General features: G+C 45.2%; 1 protein-coding gene across 2 annotated transcripts; it reads left to right on the top strand.

Moving 5' to 3' along the window:
• The first annotated feature begins 1,420 nt into the window (after positions 1-1,420).
• AARS1 (alanyl-tRNA synthetase 1) lies at positions 1,421-26,742 on the top strand. Of its 2 annotated transcripts, none has more exons than XM_016196500.2 (21): positions 1,421-1,579; positions 8,657-8,821; positions 11,707-11,895; positions 12,260-12,405; positions 14,128-14,319; positions 14,840-14,984; positions 15,329-15,474; positions 15,986-16,094; positions 16,247-16,397; positions 16,934-17,058; positions 17,493-17,637; positions 18,696-18,874; positions 19,490-19,603; positions 21,153-21,359; positions 21,885-22,069; positions 23,399-23,507; positions 24,174-24,287; positions 24,914-25,033; positions 25,155-25,241; positions 25,672-25,785; positions 26,195-26,742. In XM_016196500.2, exons 2-21 carry the CDS (start codon positions 8,678-8,680, stop codon positions 26,378-26,380), a joined length of 2,907 nt encoding a protein of 968 aa, XP_016051986.2. In that variant the 5' UTR covers positions 1,421-1,579; positions 8,657-8,677; the 3' UTR covers positions 26,381-26,742. The 2 variants fall into 2 exon arrangements, with proteins under 2 accessions (XP_016051986.2, XP_016051979.2); XM_016196493.2 differs by lacking the exon at positions 1,421-1,579 and adding an exon at positions 5,054-5,090.
• The last annotated feature ends 558 nt before the right edge of the window (positions 26,743-27,300 follow it).

Below are 27,300 nucleotides of genomic sequence, written 5' to 3'. Positions count from 1 at the left end.
GTGCTGGGAACCAGCTCTCTCAAACACCCTCAGGTTAAAAATTTGTCCCGGGGCAACACCACCCACAGGAATTTCACCTTGAAAAATACTCAAGGAACAGGTGCTAGGGCAACGTGCTTCAGATAGAGCATCAGAGACAGGAAAGCGCAAGACTTTGTGGAGCTGAACAGACACAATGTTTCTGTGGGGACTGACAAGAGCCCAGGAAGAAGAGGTTGGTGGGAGGTCGATTACAGGGCAGAGCAGCTTCATGAACCAGAGAGTCCACTCCAGGGGACCCCTCCCATCTGGCTCGCCTCCGAAGTTAACTGCGCTTGGGTCGGGACCCCAGCTCTCCCACGTAAGGACTGTGGGACCGAGGGAATTTTTAAAAATACCTTGTGCTTTTAGAAGAGGTAAAAACAAGGATTAAGTGTGACAGATGCTTTCTGCTAACTAGAGTCACAAGCCTTTCTGCCCTTGTTACTTCACTAGAAAGAAGCCGGGCATTATCCTGCAACCTGAGAAAATGAGTCCCCACTTCTTTCGCTTTGCCAGTATTCCACCACAATAAATTAATTTCAAGCAGCAGTGGACTCTCTGTGGATGGAGAGAATGAGTAAAAATGTTTGGGAAAGGATAACGCAGTTCCCAGCAATCCTGGACCTGCCAGGATTCCTTTTCTCCTGCAACCTTTAGGGGGTTAATTGGAGAAGGTGTTTTGTTTTGTTTTTTCATCCTACACATGAGGATGTAAAAAAAAAAAAGAAAGAAAGAAAGAAAGAAAAAGGCAAACACACAGCCCAGGAAGCCATGACCTTCATCATGTTAGGAGCAACCCTGGGAATATTTTACCAGAGAAATTATAATGATCATAGGGCTAAAGGAGGTTAATGAACTTTTTAAAAAAAAGTTTAATGAGGTAAAAATTAAGTCATCTTAAGGTGCTGACTGTATATAACAGGATACACTTGTGCAAAAAAAACAAAAACACACCCCGAAGCAAAACAAACTCGAATACCCTCCAGTCCCTACTACACAAAATGTTTAAGGCGCACAGAACTGGTATCAGGGGCTGCTTCTAGTGAGGGACTCTAGAAATCTGGGGTGGGAGAGACTTCCTTTCCGTTATGTACATTTGATCCTCTGAGATTTATTTTCCGTGTGCCTGTTTTCCTTTTAAATTTGTATCTCAGACAAACAAGAAAGGGAATAATATAACAAACATCTAGGTTCCCCCCTCGGGGCTTAAGAAATGAAACAATTTAAGACTCAATTGAAGTCCCCTGCGTAGCCCTCCCAAGAGACAGCAGCTCTCCTGAATTTGGAGCTCATCCTTCCCATACGCGCTTTTAGCATACGTTGTTTTTTCTATTAAAAAAACAACAACAACCACCACAACAAAGCACAACACACAAAAACTTAAAAATAAGCATCAGGATTCTAGACACCTGCACAACGTGAGCCTCCTGCTAAGGAGGAATCTGGCTTCCCAAGCGGAGAGAGGGCTCAGAGGAATAAAGAGCATCTGGATTTGAACTCAGTCTCCTGCCTTTAGTCCCACGTGACCCGGGGCAGCCTCTTCTCCTCTGAAATCACGGTGAGTACCTGTCTCACAGTCCGAGCGTTCAACGAGATCACAAGGTCAAGGCCATCGGTCCAGCGCCTGGCCTACCGCGAAGGCTCAATAAGCACTGGCTGCCATTATTATCCATGCCCTACCCCCAGTGGCAAGGAAGACACCCAAATGTGGGGGGAAGGGGCTCGCTTCTACCCTCTGAAATACTCACGTCCCCCACGGGCAGGGAGGCAGAAGGCGCCGCAGAGCGGGGCCTGGGCGCAGGGCAGCAGCCGCGGCCATCGCGCGGCAGCATGGCTGTTACCTGCACCAACGGCCTCCCGAGCCTCGCTGGCCGAGGCGGGACCGGCCGCCAGCCAATCAGCGCCCCCGCGCCCTCGAGGCCATTGGCCCAGCCCAGGCTCCTGCAGGGGGCGCCTTTGCGGGAGCTCTGTCACTTTTTGCTAAACGTACCCCTGCCAGGGAGGCCCGGGAACGCCCCAGGGCAGGACAGTATGTTTTCTTTAATGTTGATCTTAAGGGACTAGTGTGTAATAGACACTCATTTGGTAAATAAATCGATGAGGAATGCACACCCCCTGGGGAGATCAAACTTTCATCTTTGAGGGAACAGGTGAAAAAGTGCATTATGGACTTTAGGCCCTTGCTATTCCAAGTGTGATCCCCCAGCAGTATAGATATCACCTGGGAGCCTATTAGAAATGTAGACGCTAGGCCCCTCTTCAGATCTACTAAATCAGGATCTACATTTTAAGATCCCAGCTGATCCCTATAGCATCTTAAGGTCTGAAAACAACTATTCAAGCACTCCCATTTGATCTGACAGCAAATAAATGAACATTCTAAGTTCATTTTATAGGTGCTAAAAGTAGCTTAGGTGCCATGGCAGGGTCAAAATCAAGGACTAGTCTTTACAAAACTAAGTATTTTAGTTGAACTACCTTGAGCCTCTGTCATCTTCCTCATGCCCCAAGGGGAGGGTCGACCAATGTCCTGTTGCAGAGCAAGCCATGTGTATAGTGCTTACTGCCACCAATAGGCCTATTTGCTTAGCTCAAAATAAGAAGTTTCCTAAAATACACAATTTGAACATTGCATTGAGATAGCTTTCCTTCTATTATGTGCTTGACATCTACAAGAGAAAATTATCATAGAGAAGTGGGTAATCATCTGCATAATTCATGTAGAAAACTCATGTTTAGAAGAATGTGACTTCGGAACCTCAATTACAATTTCTCCTCATTGCCACTGGATGTGATACCAGAGGGGCAAGACCCTAAGGGAGACTCAAACCCCGAGCCAGGAGGGTTCTAGGCTTCAAGCAGGAAAGAATTCAAGAAGCAGGCCGTTAAAACGGAAGCAAGTTTATTGATCAGAGAGGATAAGCAAGAAAAGCCACTCCACAGACAGAGTATTGGATTCTCCTCACAAGAGAAGGAAGAGAGACCCTAACTTGTCTCTAGAGGTTGAGTTTATAGCTGTTTGTTGTTTCTATGGAAAATTGTTGGTATGGGGAAATAAGAGAGTGGAAAAATAAGTTGGGATTAACATTAACTTTTACAAGGTATATTTTGTGTCCTTGAGTTTTCTTTTTATGGTTACGGGTAAACGATAAGGTATGAGTGAATAGCTATTAATCAATCTTTTCAGGGATTTTCTTTGTTCTGGAGGCTCCTCATGGTCTGCTTGCATCTCTGGTCAGTCAAGTTCCCTGATAGGCAACACATAGCAGGCCCCTGACTTAACTTTGTTTGACTTTATTTAGTTCTCATGCCCTTCTCTTATATTAAGTGAATAAAATAAAATAAATAAAATAAAATAAAATAAAATAAAATAAAATAAAATAAAAATGTCTTGGCCTGCTGGTGTGGCTAAGTGGTTGAGTGTCGACCTATGAACCAGGAGGTCGCAGTTCAATTCCTGGTCAGGGCACATGCCCAGGTTGTGGGCTGGATCCCCAGTAGGGGGCGTGCAGGAGGCAGTGGATCAATGACTCTCATCATTGATGTTTCTATCTCTCCCTCTCCCTTCCTCTCTCTGAAATTAAAAAACAACATTAAAAATCTGCCTCTAATTCTTTCATCAGTGAAGGTGCTATCGTAACAATAACAACTCTGGCAACATAGCAAAGTTATTGAGACTACAACCTATATTACTTTATTTTATTTTGAAAGTGCAATTTGTATAGTTTTGGCTTTCATATTGTGGCGGCATGTAAATCTGCCCCATTTCTCAGATTGTTTAGGTTAAATATGCCTAATCTTTTTGGGTCCATTTGGGTCAGAACAAACACTTGTCATTCTTGGTTTTGCCCTTGGCTGTCTTAACCTCTTAGTACCTTGGTTAAAAGCAGATAATAATAGTAACTCATTATAAGGTTGTTATGAGGAGCAAAAGCTTAGATCAGTGGGTGCTCAACAAATGTTAGATGTGATGATTATTTAGTTACTGTGTACTGGGAAGTGTGTGACTTATTTTTTACTGGCTTTTGAGTTTCATCTATTTGTATAGGATGCTATTTTACATTAAAAAGTAAACATTTTCTTCAATATCCTTAACCTTGTTATGAATAATAGCACAATTTATTTCGATATTTCAGATGATGTAGGCATAGAGTATGGGCTTTGGAATCAGACGTCGGTTTAGATCCTGGCCCTGCACCTTACTTTTCAGTGTGAACTTGGACAAGGCAGCTATCTCATCATTAAAAAGGTCATGCCAGTTGACCAGCCTCATACAGTTTAAAAAGTAAATGAAGCCCTGGCTGGCGTGGCTCAGTTGGTTGAACATCGCCCCATGCGCTGGTTCGGAATCGGGGCACATACCCAGGTTGCGGGCTCCATCCCCAGTAGAGGGTGTGCAGGAGGCAGCTGGTTGATGTTTCTCTCTCTCCCTCTCCCTCTGTCTCGCTCTCTAAAATCAATAAAAACGTATTTAAAATAAAAAAAAAATAAATAATGTCTGAAATTTTTAATACAATACCTCGCATATAAATATTAACTATTGCTTTTCAAAGGCAAATCAAGGGCCAGATGTCAAATTCAACTACTAAATTATTTCTTCTACAACTAAACCCAAGGTCTGACGAGGACAAGCGTATCCATAGGCACATTACATCAGAGAGTCTTTCAGGTCTGCATACTATTCTGTAACTAAAATGAACAAAACTATGTATCAAGAGCTGTGTGACCTCTGCCGAAACATGTCCCCGTTTGCCCTTATTAACCATGTCAGTTATTAGGACTTTTCTTATGTACACCCGAATGTTGGGCTCCAGGGGTCCACATCCTACTCCGTCACATGACGCGCCCTTTTCCTCTTTCCCGGCCATTGCATCAGCCAACTTCGAGCGGCGTTTTCCGAAACCAACTTGGAAGCCCGGGTTGATTGGCATGTTTCTCGACCAATAAACTCTCGCAGAGGTAAAGGCCCCGCGGGGCACTCTCGGTCGGCGCGCTCTTATTGGCGGGGCTGTGCGCGTCGCGGCGGGCGGCGGCTCGGGGCCGGTGCATCTGCGCGTCTGCGGGGACAGGTAACCGCGGGCTGCTGGCGGTGGGTCGCGGGAGCGAGCGAGGGACGGCGACCCTCGGGGGAAGTAGGCGGGCCTCCGAAGCTCTGACGGGCGGAGCGGCAGGGCCCGGGGTCTGCAAGCAGTGGCCGCAGCGGGCCCTTGGGCCGGGCCTCGCGAGGCCTCTGGAATTGGACCTTGGGCTGGAGGAGCCGGGGCGAGCGCAGCCGCCGGCGGACGCGGGAGCCGAGCGCTGGGAGTGGAGCGGCCTCCGGTGACCTTAATGAGGACCGAGGCCCTGGGAGGATCACGGTTGCCAGGGACTACCCTCCCAAAGCTGAGGTTTTATTAACCCAGGTTTTTATCTCCTCGGGGTGGACGGAACGTGGGGTGGTCAAGGGTGGCATCTCTGTGAGCCGTTCTCTGAATCTTAAAATTAGCTAAATAACTGATACGGGTCCAGGCCCCATCATGTTCAACTATTACTTTCTCGGTCTGCATTTCCCGGTGTACTTTTAAGTTCACTCAGGTTTTGCTCTTATAGAATTATTAATACCCAGTCATGAAATGGTTAGCAGCCAGTGTACTAGCTGCTGAGGATGTCTCCCTAAAGGTGAGCAAAAAAAAAACAACAGTCACGGTTTCCACTGGTGTGGAACTTACAGCCTGATGGGGAGATGGCGTTACACCAGCCATCAAATGCATGCAGTTGTGAAGAAAGGCACCACCCGGGGCTTTGAGAAGAAAATAGAAGCTGATCAAGAAGGAGAAGGCTTCCTTAAATAAGACTCTTTGAAACTGAGATAGCAAGAATGAGGAATTAACTAGGAAGAGGGGAAATGTGGGAGCAGGGTAGACAGCTTACCTGGCAAACGAAGAGCTTGTTGAAAAGTCCTGAAACCCGAAAGGCCATTGTGACTTAGGGTACTCAAGACCAGCAGCTCATGCTGGGAAGTGGCACCTGAGGGCCCTCCTTTGTGCTGCTCCAGGTTCCCCCATACAGCCTGCCAGTTTATTTATATTGAGCGGAGGAATGAGTGGTGGTGGTGACACAGTTTTTAATAGCCCCAGCCTTCAATGGGCTTGTTATTGTCAATATATTAGATTCTTTTACATCATGCTGCAGTTATTTCTTATATGACTGTCTCCCCGTTAAGGACATAGACCCATTCACCTTGGTTTCTAGTAACCATAGGATGCATTCAATAAGTGGAAAGTTTGTGTGTCTCAGAATTAACTGCTTATTTGCCTGAGGTAACCCACATAGAGGAGGAGCAGTGGAAACATTGTAAAACAGCTAAAATGGTGCTGCTCAGAATTACCACCGTAAATTCATTTTTGTCACCATTATTGAAATTGACCGAGGGCCACAGTGAGAAGGGATACGGAAGGATGTATGGTGTGACAAAGTTTCTGAAAACCCTAGCCTTGACTCCTTACCATGGACACAAAGTCCTCGTCTGTGGGAATTTCAGTCAGCTATTTATTTGGCTCTATCAGCCAGTGTTTCACCATCTTTTTGCTCAGAGGGTTTTTGTTTGAATAATGAGTTGGTTGAGTTGTGAATAAATCAATTGCAGTTTTGGTTAAAACAAAATCAGAGTCAGAGTTTCATGTTCACTGTATACATCTTTATTTATCTTCCTGATATTAAACAAAACATTTAACACCCATGGCTGAACGTCTTTTCGACCTAGGATCCCAAGATCATGGTTCGATTCCCAGGCAGGGCACATGCCCGGGGTTGCGGGCTCAATCCCCAGTCGGGGCGTGCAGGAGGCAGCCCGTCAATGACTCTCATCATTGATGTTTCTCTCTCTCCCTCTCCCTTCCTCTCTGAAATCAATAAAGTCATATTTTTTTATTTTTTTTTTTAAAAAGACACAAATTTCTATTAAAGAAAGAAAGAGAGAGAGAGGGAGGGAGGGAGGGTTTATTGGACCATTGCTAGCAAGAAAAGAGACCAGGTCCTGGGGCATGAAGTCTAAACTACCAGCATCAGTGTCAGGTGGAAAAGACAACATGCCTGCTGTCCTGGAGTGGTGAGGGAGAAAGGATGGGGAGAGAAAGATTAGTTGTTATGGAAGAATTTACATTGGCTGTAGGTAAAGGGGGTGCCAGAAGGTGAAAGGGGGCTAGTTCTGGGATAGGGGAAGAGTCCAAAAGGAAAAAGTGTTTGCTCCTTTGGATTGGTTAATTCAGAGTTCCAACATACACTCAGGAATGTGAGCAGTCCTGTGAGCTGGCCCCCAGCTATTAACAGCCTAACTGCTCCCTGCTTTCTCTCACACTCTGGCCTGCTGTGATTTAATTTAGTATAACTCAGATTTTTTTTTTTCTTGTCACTTATCAGAAGGAAGAAAACTTGGAGCTACATGACTTAATAGCATTCACTCTATTTCTTTAGGGCTTTCTAGTTTACAAATTACTTCCTAATACAGGATGGCTTTTGATCCTCACACCCCCACCCCTACCCCCCAGGTGGAGTACGCAGAGTAGATGTTACTTTTTTACAAAAAAAGAAACAACAAAGTGACTTATTTAAGGTTTAGAGTTGGGTCAAAAATTCTAGAGACTTTAAATAATGTATTGAATAAGATGGTTCTCATTTTTTTTAGACACCCAGTGCTACATGGTACTGCAACCCTATGCTAGTGGTTGTTACTCTCCACTAAGTCCTGTCACTTCTCCCCAATCTGTCTCTCAGGGAAATCATAATATATATGGAAGAACTTGAAATTGTAAAGCTGTTTTATTTCCTAATTTCCCTCTCTTCTGACTCTCTTTCACTGACTCTGAACTCTCTACCTTCTCACTATGGCTACAACATTCTCACTCCCTAGTAGTCTAATAGCTGGGGAAACAGCAGTTTACCAGTTGTGATTCTGGGGGTGCTCAGGCTAGGTGGAGGTAGGTGCATGCTGCTACTTGCAGGCAGTGCCTTGTGCAGATAAACCCACCCGCAGGTCCACTGCTGCTGACAGCAGCCTCCCCAAGATATCAAGCCTCTTCTAGAGATCCTGGCTTTGGAGATAATGGAACTTCTCACAGAATGTGAATTAACATGAGATTAACACAGCTGGAAAGGTCCTTAGACTTCATCTAGTGTGGACCCTTCCTTTGTTGGTGAAGTGAAGTAGTTCAAGGACTTGGAGCTAGGATTGGAACCCCGTACCCTGAGCCCCCTCCCCCGCAGTGGGCATCTCTGCTGGACTATAAATTATGAGTGTTTTTATTCCCATTTCCTAATTCCTGGCCTAGGTCCTGGCACAGAATGGATGCACCTTACCTGTTTTGGAGTGAATGAATATAGGAAGAAACCACCTCCTGCCCTAGTTAGTGTGATGGTGTATTGACTATTGAGGTTGGCATGGGAAGGAAGAACAGATGGGGCAACTGTCTGCTGGTACAGCACGTTTTGCTTTGATGATGATTTTAGCCTTGGACGTTACAACATAGAGGTTTTAGATCATACCGCTTACCCATGTCCTGCTTTGACTTGGCCTGAGAAGCCAGGAGTCTTGTGTAAGGCCTACTTATCTCTTAGTTTCAATTCCCCTAATTTTTCCTCATTTTTTTTCTTTGGTTAGTTCTGTAGGGTTACTTTCAAAATGGACTCAACCCTCACAGCAAGTGAAATCCGGCAGCGATTTATAGATTTCTTCAAGAGAAATGGGCACACCTATGTTCACTCATCTGCTACCATCCCATTGGATGATCCCACTTTGCTCTTTGCCAACGCTGGCATGAACCAGGTAAGGCTTTTTCTCCTTCCTCTTGGCTATTTGTTCACATAGGAGGCAGCAGAGCAGTGATAAAAGCAAAGCTCTCAGGGTCAGACAGAATCCTGGGTCTGCCACTCACTCTGTGGTCTTGTGCAACCTACTGTCTGTCATTGAACCTCTGTTTCTTTATCTATGAATTGAGGAATAATAATAGTGCTTACCTTTAGATTGCAGTGAGGAGTAAGTAAAGTTAATGCATTAAAAATGTTTAGCACAGTATTCAAGTAGGTACTCAAACATTAGCTATTATTATTTTTAGTTGTCATGAGAGACCCTGATATCCACAGATAAGACTTGTATGCCTCTCAAGAAAAATGCAAATAAAAATAATGTCAGGCCGAGTCAAAGCAGGACATGGGTAAGCAGTTTGATCCTGTGTCTAATCTGTAAAGTTTTGCCTTTTACCCCTCTAAGGTAAAACCTGTTTTGTTAGAATCAGAAGCTGGGTTAATTTTGCTGAGCCCTGAGGAGACTTGTTAACTATTCTCCTTCATATCTTCATTATCTTTGCTTTTTCTTTATAAAACAAGTTAGTTCTTCAGGATTCTTTCAAAACTTTGCTTTGATTCTCGTTCTAGGACATGCACAGCTTTATTGGTTGTTTTTTTTAAAATATGTTTTTATTGATTTCAGAGAGAAGAAGGGAGAGGGAGAGAGAGATAGAAACATCAATGATGAGAGAGTCATTGATCGGCTGCCTCCTGCACGCCCCCAACCGGGAATCGAGCCTGCAACCTGGGCATGTGCCCTGACTGGAATCTAACCATGACCTCCTGGTTCATAGGTGGATACTCAATCACTGAGACACACCAGCCAGGCTTATTGAGGGTTATTTTTAGCCTCTTTCTTGAAGCTGTTGCCACCAATGCCAATCTGGATCCACTGCTGGAGAAACTTTATTAGAAGTAGGATTTGTGTTTGAGGCAGTTGAACTATAAAATATATTTGAAAATGTTATTGCTAGAAAAAACAGGTTTTTTCTTGAAATAATGGGAGCATTACAACCTTATAAAGGAGTTTAAAAGAAGTTTTCAGTATGCCTGTGGTGCTGAAAACTACTTATGCAGGCTGGTCCAAGACTGGAAGTGGATTCAGGTTTGGTGGCACCCTCAGGGCTTTCCTTTGGTGGTTCTCTTGGAGCCCTGCTTAGCCCAGCAGACCCACTAGCCCTAGGGAGGCATGTTACTCTGGGATAAGTTGACATTTTTTTATCTCAATTAGAGGCAGTAGGAACATTTTCCATCTTGCATAGCATTAACTGTGGAATTATAAAAAGGAAAATGTTTTCAGTTACATTTGTGAGTCCTATGCATACGCCTGGAATTGGGAGCACTAATTTTAGGTGATGGAGTTTTGGGTACTGGAAAGGTTCTATTCCATATAGGTATGCCTAGGCACAGGCTTGTCTTCTCCCGCAATACTGACTATACTTGGTAGAAGAACCATGGGAGTCCAATGTTTATAGACATCTCTGAATAGCATTAGCTGTTACCCTACATGTAGCACTTACTATATGCCAGGCACTGTTCTATGTCTTTTACATGTATTAACTCATTTAATCCTTACGCTATACCATCCTACTGAGATATTGAAAGCTCAAGTAAATTGCCCCAGCTCACATAGCTGGTAAATGCTGGAGTGTGGATTTGAACCCAGGCTCTCATTTGCTTAACTTTTGTGTTATATTACCTCTTAATCAGAAATTCTTTGACTTTTTTGTCTGCTTTTTTCAGAAATAGTATTTATTAGGCATCTGCTCTTTTTTGTTTAGGTACTATGCTAGGTGCTGAATATACATAGATAATTAAGATAGCTTTCGTTTTTAAGGAATTATGGTCTAGCATAGGATTGTCTGATGGAACTTTGTGCAATGATGGAAATGTTCTGTATCTGTGCTGCCCAATATGGCAGCCACCAGCCATGTGTAATTATTGAGCTGACCAAGGAAAAGAATTTTTCATTTTTAAAAAATTATAATTGCCCTGGCTGTTGTGGCTCAGTGGTTGGAGCGTTGGCCCGAGCACCAAAGGCTCTTGGGTTCGATTCCTGGTCAAGGGCACGTACCTGGGTTGCAGATTCGATCCCAGCCCCAGCTGGTGTGAGTGTAGGAGGCAGCTGGTCAATGTGTCTCTCTCACATCGATGTTTCTCTCTCTCTTTCTCCCCTTCTCTGCCCCTCTCTCCCTCCCTTCCACTCTCTAAAAAGCAATGGAAAAAATGTCCTTGGTGAGGATCAACAACAACAATAAAAAATATAATTAATTACTGATTATTTCATTTTAATTAATTTAATTTTACATATTCACAAGTGACTAGCGGTTACCAAATTGTACAGGTCTAGTGGGAAAAATAAGGCAAAGTTACACATCTAACAGTGATGCACCAAAGCAAGGTAATACTGTCTCCCTACACATCCAGCCATGCTGATTTTACTTCCTTAATGAAGGTCTCAAGTTTTTTCTTCCTTATCACCTTTACTACCAGACCGGCACATCAGTTTTAGAGTAAGTTCTTTCAGAAAGATGATATAAGCCCTGACTGTCAAATTTGTGACGAGGCACACATTTCGGCGCATCCACCTTTGGCTATTACCTTAGACCTGGCAGGCCTTTCCCCTGCACAGGTGCTGTCACTGGTGGGGACCTTTAAAGAACTAGGACCAGGGAGAAGCTGCTCCAAGATAGGCTGCCCTCAGCTGCAGCCCTGTAGGGCCACCTGCCTCTGAGAAGTTTCTGTATTCCAGGCTAATTAAATCACCACTTGAACAGCTTGTGTGTGCTCTTTTCCTGCCAGTGTGTGGCCACCTGATATACCTACAGCTGTTTGAAAGTTGAAATGTGCTCTTCCCTTTTTTAGTTCAAACCCATCTTCCTGAACACTATTGACCCATCTCACCCTATGGCAAAACTGAGCAGAGCTGCCAATACCCAGAAATGCATCCGGGCTGGGGGCAAACACAATGACCTGGATGACGTGGGCAAGGATGTCTATCATCACACCTTCTTTGAGATGTTAGGCTCCTGGTCTTTTGGAGATTACTTTAAGGTAAGATCAGAGCAGATCTGTTGGGGCTTTGAGCAAAACAGTCATTACCGATGAGGGAAGTGGGTTCTAATTTTGCTTGTTTTAAAGTATGAAATACCACTTAGGAGTGAATCTTCTAAATGATGATATTTTAAGACTTCCTGGAAGCAATACCTATAATTTGATGATTTCAGTTCACATTTGGATTTCTTGCATAAATCGATAATCAGTCCTGAATTCCGCTGAGTTTATGGTGAAGATATTGTAGTTTTATATCCATGTTCCCAGGATCTGGAATTTTTGTCCTCATACTAAATAGTAGAATAAACCAAACACTGATTTTGCCATGTTCCACATCTTTTTTTGTTGTTGTTTATTTTTGTAGGAATTGGCATGTAAGATGGCTCTGGAACTTCTCACCCAAGAGTTTGGCATTCCTGTTGAAAGACTTTACGTTACTTACTTTGGTGGGGATGAAGCAGCTGGTTTAGAACCAGACTTGGAGTGTAAACAGATCTGGCAAAACTTGGGGTAAGAATGCTGCTCACATTTGGAGAGTATGGGGGAATAAAATCATTCCTAACTTTGGTGCCAGAGTGGGCCCTCAGGACTTGGAGTGCATTGCCATTTCCCATTTTTTGTGATGGAGGCGGAGTGACTTGGAGTAATTATCCTTTGGTATGCACATTGTTCCTTAGTAGGTTTGATTGGTCATTCTGTTTTGGAAAGCCAACATAAAGAATCTCTCATATTTTTTGATATTTGTATATTTTAGAAATTGTGCATATAATGTATACGCTGTAAAAACCCAAACTACATAGAAATGTAAAAATAGGAAGTAGAAGATCTCTAAGATTAATCATGGTTAATAGTTTGATACCCCATATACAGTCTTCCAGGCCTTTTTCATATTTCTGTAGCCCTGTATCTTTTTAAAAAAATCTTTATTGTTGAAAGTATTACAGATGACTCCTTTTTCTTCCATTGGCCCCTTCTACCCCGCGCCCCCCTCCCAGGCCTTCACCACACTCACGTGGGTGTCTACGGGTTATGCATATATACATATAAATTCTTTGGTTAATCTCTCCCCACCCAGTTTATTTTTTATGGAAATGTAATGATGTCAAACAGGTCTAGGACAAAGGAAGTTTGGGTTTTTGTCTTTTTTACTTGGGGGCTGTGGGAATGAGGGGAGGGGACGAGCTGGGTGAGGGAGCTGGGAGAGGAGTAGTAAAAGCCACTTGGGTTTTTTTAAAAAATATAATTCTAAAGTAAAATCATGTAGCATAAAAGGTGACATTATGATGAGCTGTATGTGTTCTGTGTTTAGACTGAATAGAATTTGTGAAGCACCGCATCAAGAAAAACCTGACTATAGGGAGCTGTACCCTGTAGACAGCTAGGATGCCCGTGACGTCTTGTCCCACCCACCCTCTTGTTCTTTTTACTGAACTCTCTTGTCCTTTAGTTGGTAGCTTTTTAGTATACACTTAAGCAATGCTGCCTTCCTTTTTTTAAATTTTTATTTTAACTTCTAGTATATTATTCCAATCCAGCTTCCCCTTATACTTGGCCTGAGACCCCTACTTGGTTAGACTATAGTCTAAATGTACTTGGACATTTTGGGGAGTAACATATGTGAAACTTAAATACTTATCTTGATGCCTTGAGTTCTGTTTTGCTTGGCTTCATCGGTATCTGTGCTTTGTTTATTAAGTAAACACAGTCTTTTTTGTGCTTTATTATCTAGCAGCTTTCTGCAGCCAGTTCTTTTGGAAATGTTTTAATCTGATTAAATTATTTTTGGTATCATTTTAAGGTAAAAGATAACTGACTAGATTGGAGTATTGAGAGGTGACTTTAATCAGCAGTTTTTTAATAACACATACTGTCATATAGTCATTTTTTAAAATTAAGGACCATTTGCCAAGAAAATATTTGCTTAAATTTTGGTCATATTCAGCATAAGCATTTTCATTTTTAATGTATTCCTTTCTAGGCTTTATCATGTCTTTGCATGTCTTTATTTAGTTATGATTGGAGCTCATGTATATTTTGTATTCTCCTGTTATCGCCCTTGAGAAGAATCACGTTCTGCCTCTTTAGCAGGGTCTGTATGCAGGTTTAGCATTACTAATTGCCAAAGAGTGACCATCTGTAGAAACTTCCAAAGATCTCTTTTTGTGGTGGATGCAAGTCTGTGCTAAATCCTTGTCAGTGGCTATAACAGCTTATGATCCCCGCTGTGTGCAGGATGGATGACAGCAAAATCCTCCCCGGCAACATGAAGGATAACTTCTGGGAGATGGGTGACACAGGCCCATGCGGTCCCTGCAGTGAGATCCACTATGATCGGATCGGTGGTCGGGATGCTGCACATCTCGTCAACCAGGATGACCCCAACGTGCTGGAGATCTGGAACCTTGTGTTCATCCAATATAACAGGTCGCCTTGGGGTCCTGAACCATTCCTGCTGAGAGCAGTACCTGTCCTCGAGCTGCACAGAGAGAGAGGAACTAGGGCACATAGCTGTCTTTTTATCCTGGTCTTTGGGGACAGTGGGGCTGCACTAAAGCAGGCACTAAAGGCATCAGGGGATCTTGTGGCACCTTTTATTTCTCAAGTTTTCCCTCCGATCTCTGGTCAGGACTGGGGCTGTTCTTTTATAAATTAGTTTTATTCCCCATAATACTTTCTTAAGGGCTATTTCTGTAATGTCGTTTTTGCTATGATTTGGACTGTTATTTTAAAGCCTCGCTTTTTGAAGTTTTGCTCCACTTCTAAATGGACCCCAAAGTACTTCTCCTAATCTTTCTCCTTTCACTCCCCTCCTCCCACCAAACCAGGTAGGGCAAATGGCAAGAATTCACAGTCTGCAAACTGCTGTGTAAATGAGTTTTAATCAGTAGGGAGAGATAGCAGCCTGAGTCCTCGCTTCAACTTCCTTTTTCTCTGGATCATGCAGGGAAACCGATGGAATTCTGAAACCTCTTCCTAAGAAAAGTATTGACACAGGGATGGGCCTGGAGCGACTGGTGTCTGTGCTGCAGAATAAGATGTCCAACTATGACACTGACCTTTTTGTCCCTTACTTTGAAGCCATTCAGAAGGTACTGGTTCTTTTGCAAACACTGCCAACTTCTGTGGAAGTTTCCAGGCTGGATTCTTAGCAGTGCTGTAAAAAGTAGAATAATTAGATGCTCTGCCAGCTGAGGGTACCTGTGACCATCTGCTAACTTTACTGTTAATAACATAAGTCTCTAGGCACAAGGCACTATAATTTGTGGAGGGCAAAGGGCTGGCTGAAGGCTCTTGACTCCCACTATTCTCACCTTTTTTGGCAGTAGGACCGTTCTTTCTCCCAATGCGCCTCAGTCCTCTCGGGACCTCCTAGGGCAAGGCAATGCCAGAAAGGTGGTTTTCTCATGCTCTGCCTCCTGGATTTTATCTGTAGGGCACAGGTGCCCGGCCATACACTGGGAAAGTTGGTGCTGATGATGCTGATGGGATTGACATGGCCTACCGGGTGCTGGCTGACCATGCTCGGACCATCACTGTAGCACTCGCCGATGGCGGCCGGCCTGACAACACAGGGCGGGGGTATGTTACATATGGGGCAATGTTAGGACTCTGGATCTTAAAGCTGTGCTTCATTATTGTTTTCTTTGTCTGGGTATTTGGAGGGAAGCTTTATTTTTTTAGGGATGAAGGGAGTTTCAGCTCACACTAAAGAGATGTCACTATATTAATTCTTTGCTGCTAAGATGATAAGGACTGATAGAATATTGGCAGCGGTAGGGTAGGGGTAGGTCTTGACTAGCTCCAGGCAGCTTCATTACTGACAGTCAGGGCCTGAGATCAGATCGTGGGCATCAAGTCCATTATTTGGTCTGTACTTCTTGCCTCTATCTCTGGGGTCTGGAAAACAAACCATGATTACCCCTGGTCATCCTTGGGGAATGCAAAAAGAAGCAGTCATAGGATAATAAAAAGTTTTTGAAAGAGAAAGACAAAAGTTGGTCATCTTGCTTTGGGTTGAATTCCAAAGAACTACTGCAAAATATTGAGCTAGGAACGTGTCTAATGGGGACTGGGTTCTGCCTCTTAACAGGTATGTGTTGAGACGGATTCTCCGCCGGGCTGTGCGATACTCCCATGAGAAACTCAATGCCAGCAAGGGTTTCTTTGCTACATTAGTAGATGTTGTCGTCCAGTCCCTGGTAGGTCTATTTCCCTGCTTTCTTCTGTACTAAAGCATACACCTTAAGAGGGCTTGGGTGGGAGGTAGCATACTGTTAATGAAAAGTTTTAGAGGGTTCGTGGAATAGTCCCTGGTTTCATTGGGCCCATATGTCTGTTTCTCCTTTGCCAGGGAGATGCATTTCCTGAGCTAAAGAAGGACCCAGATATGGTGAAGGACATCATTAATGAAGAAGAAGTGCAATTTCTCAAGACTCTCAGCAGAGGACGTCGCATCCTGGACAGGAAAATTCAGAGCCTGGGAGATAGCAAGACCATTCCTGGTAAGGACCAGTTTCTTCCTTTCTCCATCTAGGCTGTTACATCTTTCTGGAAGAGGCAAGCCCTTTTTTCACCAGTGACAGTGGATTCCCATGCCTCCAAAGGCTGAGCATAGCTTGGCTTGTGGTGTAAAATGGGGTTTATATTAAAATTATAAAATACATTATTATGGTAAAGTATTTAAACAACATAGAAGTAAAAGTGCTCTATTTGCATACAAATTTGTGTGTGTGTGTGTTTTCAAGCAAAAATGGGAACATATAGTATATACTGATTTTTGAAACTGCTTTATTTTTTACCAGACAGGACAAATTAATTCTGAAAATTTAATTAATTGATTCTGAAAGACCTCTCCTGCTTCCTCCAAGTCATTCCCCAAAGATTTGATGGATTTTCTGACAAGCGCATAGAACCAATATTGACTTACCTTGTCTCTTTAATCCCTTCTGTCACTGTCATTTTCTTCCTGGGAAGGACTTTGGGTGGAATAGAAGGGGTCCATCCATGTTACATGACATAATTCCTTTGTGCTGTATAGGGGACACTGCTTGGCTCCTCTATGACACCTATGGCTTTCCAGTGGATCTCACTGGACTGATTGCTGAAGAGAAGGGCCTGGTGGTAGATATGGATGGCTTTGAAGAGGAGAGGAAACTGGCCCAGGTAAAGAGTTTGGGGAGTGAACAGCAGACCCAACACCTACAAAGGCAGGACTTGACTGCAAAGCAAGCAAGACTTTCCTGTCATTAAAGTCTTTGAAATCCTGCTTTCCCTAGACCAGTGGGTCTCAACTGGGAGCATTTTGGCACCCCAGGGGGCATATGGCAATAATGTCTGATGATATTTTTGGTTTTCACAACTGGGGGCAGGATGCTACTGGCACCTATTGGGTAGAGGCCAGGGATGCTGCTCAACATCCTACAATACACAGGGCAGCCCCCACAACAAAGAATTACCTGCCCCTAAATGTCAGTAATGCTGAGCTTGAAAAATCCTGTTCTAGAGCTTTACCTTGGACATAGATTAGCAGTTTGGAGTTCTTCAGAGTTCTGTTTCTTCTACATCAGGGTAACTATACTTGTTTCTCTTACTGGCAGCTGAAATCGCAGGGCAAGGGAGCTGGTGGGGAAGACCACATTATGCTGGACATTTATGCTATTGAAGAGCTCCGGGGAAAGAGTCTGGAGGCAACAGATGATTCTCCAAAGTATAATTACCTTTCGGACTCCAGTGGGAGCTATGGTATGTTACTGTGCTCATCTGGGGGGTTTTCAAGAGACTGTCAAGATTAAGTACCTGGGGTAGCTATGGTAGCCTCTCCGTTAGTGCTGTATGTTGTGTAATTTCATAGAGACTCGTGTTGGTTGATTTTCTTAACTCTTTATTTTGAAATAATTATAGATTCACAGGGAGTTTTTTGGTGTGTGTGTGGGGGGGTGTTTAAGTTTACAGGGAGATTCCTTATACTCTTCACCCAGTTGCCTCTCATTATAACATCTTACAGGAAATCAGGAAACAGACATTTTATAATTCAGCAGTGGCTGTTGAATTTTGCTTTGGGGATAGTAACATTCTAAAGTTATGAACAATCAGCCCTAGCTGGTTTGGCTCAGTGGTTAGAGCATCAGCCCGTGGACTAAAGGGCCCCAGGTTCAATTCCGGTCAAGGGCATGTACCTCGGTTGCAGGCTCCATCCCCCGCCCTGGTTGGGATGTGTGTGGGAGGCAACCAATTGATGTGTCTCTCTCACATCAGTGTTTCTCCCCCCCCTCCTCCACTCTTTCTCAAAAGCAATGGAAAAAATATCCTTGGTTGAGGATTAAAAAAAAAGTTAAAAATAAATAAAGTTAGGAAGAATCAAAAGAAATAAACAGGCACTACATGTTTTTGCTCTTTTGCTCCAGCAGAGATACCTAAATCTATCCAAGCAAGCCCACAGGAAAGTATATTCTTTGTGAATTAACTAATCAGATTCATCAAGTTTGTGCTCAGTAGCTCAGAGTTAGGGTGACCAACTGTCCCAGTTTTCCCAGAACTGTCCTAGTGTTGACACTGAAAGTCTTGCATCCTGGGAAACCCTTGGATCTAAGCAAACCAGGACAGTTTGGACACCCTGCTGAGTATTGCATTCTCTGGTGGAAAGCCAGCGTGTTAAGCCCTTTCATGGAGTCTAGTGAGTTTGTTTCCAAAACAAAATTAGATAATTATGCCCTAAAGGGAGTTTGAGAAATAGAATGCAGCAACAGCCAGGTAAGAGTGTGTGACTGAAGTCATTGACCCTGTACCCCCGTTGTATGCAGCATTCGAGAGCACAGTGGCTACAGTGATGGCTCTGCGCAGGGATAAGATGTTCGTGGAGGAAGTGTCCACAGGCCAGGAGTGTGGAGTGGTGCTGGACAAGACCTGTTTCTATGCTGAGCAAGGAGGGCAGATCTATGACGAAGGCTATCTGGTGAAGGTTGATGACAGCAGTGAAGATGTGAGCCAACATTCTTCATTGTTATCCAGAGAGGGGGCTCTGACAAGGGGCCAGGCTTGGTCTGGGGTAGCTTTCCTGGCTCCTCAGCACTCCGGGCCTTGGGGAGCAGACACAACTGATCTTTGGGCTGTGTTCCATGGTTGTGTTTCTGAAGCCAAGGGAGCTGCTTATTGCACCATGTTGCTTTCACGGCCATTTGGACCCCTTGTAGCAGGATCTTTGCAGCCAGGTTCCATGGGCTGATCCTCAGTTCCTCCATGCTTTCCTCATAAATAGGGAGAGGCACCTCTCTGAAGGACAGACATCCTTTTCAAGGCTCAGCCTCTAGCTCTGCCACTGTTGACTCTGTGGTCTTGGATGAGTGACCTAGTCAAATATGTGTGTACATATATAAAGTGGTGTGTGTGTCTGTATAACAGTAAATATGTACATAATGGTGCATGTGTATATATATATTATGGATAGAGGTATTAATGGTGTATATGTATATATATATACACGTGCCAGTAAGGAACATCTTAGAGAATGTGTGTATGTGTAATTTTATGTGTAAAGAGAATTTATGTATATACATTTATTGGTTTATTTATTGGTCTCCTCCTCAACTCCTTTTAGAAAACTGAGTTGACAGTGAAGAATACTCAGGTGCGAGGAGGGTATGTGCTACACATAGGGACAATCTATGGCAACCTGAAAGTTGGGGATCGGGTCCGACTCTTTATTGATGAGGTGAGTAGAATTATGCTGGTGAGCACTGGATCTGGTTAGTAACCACCTCTTTTTTTTTTTTTTTTTTTAATTTCAGCTTTATTGAGGTACGATTGGCATATAAAATTATAAGATATTGCCCGGCCGGTGTGCTCAGTGGTTAGAGCGTTGGCCCGAGCACTGAAGGGTCACGGGTTTGATTCCTAGTGAAGGGCATGTACCTGGGTTGCCGGTTCGATCCCCGGCCCCGGTCAGGGTGCGTGCTGGAGGCAGTTGATTGATGTGTCTCTCTCACATTGATGTTTCTTCCTCTCTGTTTCCCTCCTTCCCTTCCACTCTCTCTAAAAATCAGTGGAAAAAATATCCTCGGTGAAGATTAACCAAAAAAAATGGTAATATTTAAAGTAGCAGTCATATGCCATTTAATAATGGGATATATTCTGGGAAATGAATATAGGTCGTTATGTGATTTCATCACTGTGTGAACATCATGGAGGGCACAAGCCTAGATGGTACAGCCCACTATACATACACCTAGGCTACATGGTATATCACCGTTGTATGTGCCTTCTGTCATTGACCAGAACATTGTGCAGCACATTACCGTACATCATGGTGATTTGACGTACTTACAATACATTGTGAAAAGCATCCATCTCCTCCTTGGCTTTAAATTGGTCCATCATTATTGTCACGCCTAAGTAAAATTATAATTAGATTATTATAAGTAGAGTAAGTTTTATGAGGGATGTATCTGAAAGTTAAATCTATATATTCCCATGTTAGACCACAGTGATTTCAGTTGAGATCCTACAGAATTGTTTTCATGGATTGCCTTTCTCCAGGTTAACCTCAAATATGTCTTCAGGAGCCAAGGATTCCGTATTAATTAAAAAACAGATTCTATTGCATGTGACAGAGCTCCAAAATAACAGTAGCTTAAAACAAGATAGAAATGTGTTTCTCACCTAAAAGTCCAAGCTGATGCGGAGGTTGTGCCCCACAGTCATTGGGCCCAGCTTTTCCTTTGTTGTTCTGCCATCATTTCTGGGGTGTTGCCCTTGATTTCATGGTCCAAAAAGGTAGCTGTCAGATTTATTTTCTAGGTCAAGGATGGGCACTATTTTGGAAAGGGCCAGATCGTAAATATTTTTGGCACTTTGGAACATACGGTCTCTATCACGACTACTCAGCTCTGCCATTGTGGCACAAAAGCACTATAGACAATATGTACACACGTGGATGTGGTTGTGTCCAAATAAACCTATTTATTAAAATGTATGACAGTCCAGATTTGGCTCATAGGCCATAGTTTGCCAACTCCTACTCTAGGCAGGGGGGAAGAAGGGTTAAGCATGCTCTTTCTCTTTAAGGGTATGCTTACAACCCATTGTTCAGAACTTAGTCACATGGCTACACTTAGTTGCAAGGGAAGCTAGGAAATGTCTTTATTCTGGACAGCCATGTGTCCAACTAAAAATTCTAGTATTTGGGAAGAAGAGGAGAGCAAGTATTGGGGGGCAGCTAGCAATCTGTTGCAGACCCCTCCACCAGCTGACTCTCTTTACAGCCCCGACGGAGACCTGTTATGAGCAACCATACAGCTACCCACATTCTGAACTTTGCCCTACGCTCTGTGCTTGGGGAAGCTGACCAGAGAGGCTCCCTGGTTGCACCTGACCGCCTTCGGTTTGACTTCACTGCCAAGGGAGCCATGTCTACCCAACAGATCAAGAAGGCTGAGCAGATTGTTAACGAGATGATTGAGGCAGCCAAGGTAGGTTGGATTATATGTAAGCTCTTGGGTCATGAACCTTACTCCTTCCCGCACCATCACTTTCTGTCCCCAGAGCATCAGCAGCCCAAATGCTGTCACTCTCTCATACCACATTCTGTCCTACACACAGATTTGCTTAAAGCAGTGATTCTCAGACTGTGCTGGGTAGGGGGCAGTGATGGTGTTCAGTGGAGGGGCCTTAGGGCCTCTGGGGAGCGGGCAGAGAGAGGTCTTTGCGCCACTCCCTGCTTAGGACAACCAGAGCTCTTCTAGTTATGTCTGTTTTACATATAGCACTTTCACATAAGATTTGATTCACAGTTTAACCAAATATTTGTTGGAAATTCCTATTTTGATCCCCTCAACTATACATGGTGCCTTCTTTCAAGAGGCTCTGGGCACATGACAGGCAGAGCTAGGATTAGAAACCCAGAGTCCTGCCTGTAAGTTCACACTCTCCCTAGTGCTTTCTGCTGCACCTCCAGAGACCTTTCCCAGCTTTTCTTCTGTCTTCTTTCCATGCAGCCCGTGTATACCCAGGATTGTCCCCTGGCAGCAGCTAAAGCCATCCAGGGCTTGCGGGCTGTGTTTGATGAAACTTATCCTGACCCTGTGCGCGTCGTCTCCATTGGGATCCCAGTGTCCAAATTATTGGACGACCCCTCCGGTCCTGCTGGCTCACTCACTTCTGTTGAGTTCTGTGGGGGAACGTGAGTACCTCAGGGGGAGCAGTAATGGGGTCATGGCATTACCCTTGGAGGATGTGGGTCCTAGACCAACTCTTGTTTATCATCTGAGGTTGAAATGCAGTCCTCAGAAGTGCAGCTGGCAAACAGCATTCCTAGGAACTTAGCATCCTAGTGCTCTGTGTCTGACATTAACATTCCCTGGGGTTGTGATGAAATGTTTTTCCTGGGAGAAGGAAGCACTTACCACACAACTGTTAGCTCTTTTTTCCTGAGCTGATCCTAACAGCAGTTGGGATTCTTGACCTATCAATTCAGGATTCAGCAAGGCCATGGAGTGCTCATCGAGCTCCTGATCTGGTCCCAGCCCCTTTCCCTTCCTGGGGCTTCACTTAACTCCCTTTGCCACTTTGAACATCATCTGAGCAATTAACCCCATTGTCTCAGAGCGTGAGTCAGGCCCCATGGTAGATCCAGCTCACTTTGGCTTGGGACAGCCACTTATTTCCGCCAACTTGAATTCCTCTATAGCACTTGGAACCTCCATGGGGTTTTCTGGGGATGGCTATAGTGACCTGGGAAATCCCTGCTCTCGAAGGAAGCCTGGTGAAAACATTCTTAGGGCCATGGTAGAGCCTACCCAGGGCCTTCTGCAGGTCTTAGGCAGATGGAGCAGGAGGGCGTGTGGAGGGTGGGGTAGGGATATGGGTACCAGGATCCAGGCCTACTTCTGCCTTCATACTTTGCACATTAGAGCACAGAAAACGGCTTTCAATGGCTATGCCACCTTCACAGAATGACTGAGAGATGATGAGCATTTGAGGTTCTCTGAGCAACTGGGGAATAAAACCTGTTTGTTAAAAGGTTGTGGTAGGGTTTTAAAGGTAATCTCCAATATTCTCAGCTAGTGAGCTGAGATAGAAGAATAACTTACGTTCCACCAGAGAGAACCAAAAACTTGAATGAATGTAGAGCCTGCATGCAGTAATATTGTATTGGGTATTAGATACTACAAACACTTTCATTTGATCTCATTTGATTTTCACAACAGCCCTGTGAGAGGGAGCATAACACCCATTCATACATGAGAAAACAGTCTCAGAAACATGGCATCTTGCTCAGTGTCAACAATGCTTTCAGCCCCAGGTCTTCTCGTCCCCTTTTTGGCCAGAGCTGGATTCTGAAATTCCCTTAAACATGAAGGGCCTTTTCCCAGTGTCCCCTTGAGGGAGCTTCCCTGAGAGCAACTACCTCAGAGGGCTCAGGGCTGTTGAGCCAAGGGTTCCTGGGGTGCAGTGGGGACCAGGGCACCTGGGATTCCTCACGACCATGGACTTTGTGTTTTGCCATCAGTCACCTGCAGAATTCAAGTCATGCGGGAGCTTTTGTGATTGTGAGTGAAGAAGCTATCGCCAAGGGCATCCGGAGGATTGTGGCTGTCACAGGCACTGAAGCCCACAAGGTGAGCAGATCAGGCTGGTTCACAGCTTAATTTGAACAAGGCAAGAGGCGCTTGATCTGCAAATCCATACTGCAGATGGTTATGTGGCTGCTGTAGTCAGAAGCAGAAGTACAGGGCTGCCCCCCAAATGTCCCCCAGCTACCCCTATATGGCAGAAGAAAGCCTCCAGTGCAGAATACTTTATAGCTATCTTATGTTTAATCTTTAAAAATATATGTAAGTCCTGCTTTTTACCTACTAATATATCTGTGTCTAGGAGGGTAAGCCATAGTTTTGCTGTGACTTCCAGTGCCCCCAGCATTTACCCATGTCTCCCTGGGGGTATGTGCCTAGTTTGAGATGGGAACAGCTGCTTGGGTGGGGGACTGTAGCTTGTGCCTGATGTGTGCTGAAGCCTGATGGGGTGAGAAAGGCTCTGACTCGTGAGTTCTTGGTTACCCCTGAACCTGAGTTAGTGCAGCCTTTCTTTCAGCCAGGCATTTAAGAACGGTGCTCCTTTTTGGGTCAAGAGGCTGCAAACACTTGCTCCCTGAAGGAAGAGAAGCTTCCGGTATCCTAGGAATGTGTTGTTCCAGAGCCTGCCATCAGTTTGGGCCACAGTTTACAGACAGAATAGTGAAGCTGAAAGTTACCTGGAGTTTATAACTCTGATTGTCCCCCTCCCAGGCCCTCAGGAAAGCAGAGAGCTTGAAGAAATCTCTCTCTGTCATGGAGGCCAAAGTGAAGGCCCAGACTGCTCCAAACAAGGATGTGCAGAGGGAGATCGCTGACCTCGGTGAGGTAGGGTGGCTTCCCTTTCTCCTAAGGACCTGCTCAGTGCTGGATCCCAGCTAGGCCTGATGAATCAGACACACCCTGCTCTTGAAGAACCCTCAAGTCTTGGTTCTCAGTGCAGTGGGCCTTTGGACTAACTGTTGTTGCCATGCAGCTTTGCAATAGGGAGTCCATGGATCCTGGCCCACCGACCCCTGGAACCTGCCTGCTGCCCCCATTCCCAGTAGCAGGGGAGCCCGTCCCAAGCATAAGTGGGTACTGGTGTTGAGGGAGTTGCTGTGGGTTCCCAGTTTCTAGGCCTTGTGGTGTTTGTTAATATTCAGGGACTTCCAGTAAGCCCTTCACAGGCTGTGTTCACTGCCTGGTAAGGGACCATATCTCACAGGGTTCCCATCTTTTTATTCTACCTCTTTCTCTCCAGCCCTGCTCATTAAAACTGCTGTAGTTACTCATAAAATGACTGGTCTCAAGGCCAGTGGATACCTTTTTGTTTTTTCTCTCCTTCTGGACACTAATCAGGGAGGACTTTAGTGTTCAATGCCAGAAGAGCGGGGTGGGCTGAACTGGGCTAGAGCCTCACATCCTAGCTCCTTGTGGTCCATATCTGAATGGTTTTTTGGTTCTGGTTTCAGGCCCTGGCCACTGCAGTCATCCCCCAGTGGCAAAAGGATGAATTCCGGGAGAATCTCAAGTCCCTGAAGAAGATCATGGATGACCTAGACCGGGCTAGCAAAGCTGATGTCCAGAAGCGAGTGAGTGTTGGTGGTTGGAAGGGAACCAAGAGGATTTACCCAGAAAAATCTGCAGACTGCTGTTTGGTTTTCAGCTGGGCCTTGGACCTGAGACCTCTCTTCTGGACTTCCTTCCTTGCAGGTGTTGGAGAAGACAAAGCAGCTCATTGACAGCAACCCCAACCAGCCCCTTGTCATCCTGGAGATGGAGAGTGGTGCATCAGCCAAGGCAACCCAGGGGCTGGGGCTCCAGGGGCTAGGGCTCCAGGCATTGCTCTGGGCCTCTCTGCTGCTTGAGAGGTGTCTCGGAGGCTCATCAGCCCTCTGGTGGCTGAAGTCTGAGCTTTGTGGCTTTGAGTGGAGTGGTCACCTGAGGGCCCACTCTCTGGGATTGAGGTTAGGCTGAGCCATGGAGAGATCTAGTGGCTGGAGAGCTGTGGCTCCTGGAGATGGGAGGCAAACCTTAGAGAAGCAGAGTGTGATCGGGCCCTGTGCTTGTGTCCTTTTTCGTGCAGGCTCCTAGAACCAGCTTTCTAAGAAGGGGGGTAGGGGTGGGGGACAGGGAGTACTCTGAGAACTGAGCTCTGCAAACTCACTGCACTTATGGAGAGCATGGTCCCTCCCCCAGGGCCATGACCTGATACCAGGTTCTCCCACAGGCCCTGAATGAAGCCTTGAAGCTCTTCAAGACACATTCCCCACAGACATCGGCCATGCTCTTCACAGTGGATAATGAGGCTGGCAAGATCACATGTTTGTGTCAAGTTCCCCAGGTCAGAATACCCTGCAGCCCTGTGCCAGTGGGAACTGGTGTCTGTAGCTTTTCTGAGGGAGCCCAGGTCTTCTTACAGTTGTTTGCCCAACCCCCATGTGTGTTTGTGCAACCCCCTTTAGAAATGGCACTTCTGCCCACCTGTTCGTCACCTCCAGCACCCCTTACCCTCAGGCCCTCTCCTTGGTGGATGTGTTTAACTGTGCTGCCTGATACCTGGCTTTCTCACTCAGTATGCCTTGTCCTAACCATGGTACCAGGTGTAGGGTCTGCCTCAGCCTCTGGCAGCATCACCCAGGGCAGGAGTGGGTATCTGTGGTTCCCCCATCCTTTTTCTTTCCCTCCCCTCTCCATGCCTCCCTCAGTCCCATCCTCTGTCCTGATTCCCACTTCACCTTCCTGTCTTCCAGAATGCAGCCAACCGGGGCCTGAAAGCCAGTGAGTGGGTGCAGCAGGTGTCAGGCCTGATGGATGGCAAAGGTGGTGGCAAAGATGTGTCTGCTCAGGCCACAGGCAAGAACGTGGGCTGCCTGCAGGAGGCCCTGCAGCTGGCCACTTCCTTTGCCCAGCTCCGCCTGGGAGATGTGAAGAATTGAGGGGAGGGGTGGCTTCCACTCAGAAGCATCTCCCCATACCCGGATGTATCTGTCTAGCCAGGAGGTCGCCATCTGCCACACGGACATTTGAATCTTGGGACCTTTAAATAACCCCATCTCTCCTTCTAACCCAGCAGTAACTGGAACTCACTTGGGTGCCAGTCTGTGACTCAATGCCCACGTTACATTTCTGCCTGGAGCCCTACACCACAGCACTATCTGTATAGAACCACTATCCCAGGATTGCTATTTATCATCGTCATGCTCATGTCTATAGATAGTTCTCTGCGGACCTAAGGCTCTGGGTCAGCAGGAAGGAATCATTTTTGCTGCAGAGAATAAAAGGACCATGTGCAATACTTGATGATGATACCCTGTGATTTCTATTACTACCTCTCCCCCACAATATGTGCACCCTGTGTGACAGCCTAAGGCTCCCTGGTGAAGAATAAATACTGTGGCTCTGGTTACAGCCCTTGCAGAGTCCAGCCCCAGACTCCTGAATTTTGGGAATGGACCCCTAGGACAGCCTCAGATGTTTGTGGAGGTTGCCCACAGAACAGAGCAGGAGTGAGATGGAGAGGCATTAATCAATAGAAGATCACAGGTACTGGAAGCAGAGAGAAGCTCCTTCCTTGGGGCCTCTTGTGGGAGAAACTCCCTACTTCTTTGTCTCATGTCCCTCTTTCCTTCCCCTTTGAGGTGTTCTCTGATACAGGAGGTATTTAGGGTATATCAGTTGCCTCCTTCCTTTGCCCCATCATTCCTGTTTCCTTGACCCAAAGGTGGACAATGAGCATGGAGACCCTACCTGGCCCTGAACCAGTTCACCCAAGCCTTGATGAAGACAGCTGGGTCTGGAAACTAGTGTGCTGGGAGGTTAAAGGTACTGCTTACCTATGGTGGCTTCAGCTGATTTC

This window comes from Miniopterus natalensis, chromosome 18, assembly GCF_054644295.1.
Source record: "Miniopterus natalensis isolate mMinNat1 chromosome 18, mMinNat1.hap1, whole genome shotgun sequence".
Taxonomy (NCBI): Eukaryota; Metazoa; Chordata; class Mammalia; order Chiroptera; family Miniopteridae; genus Miniopterus; species Miniopterus natalensis.
This window is presented reverse-complemented; position numbering and strand designations above follow the sequence as displayed.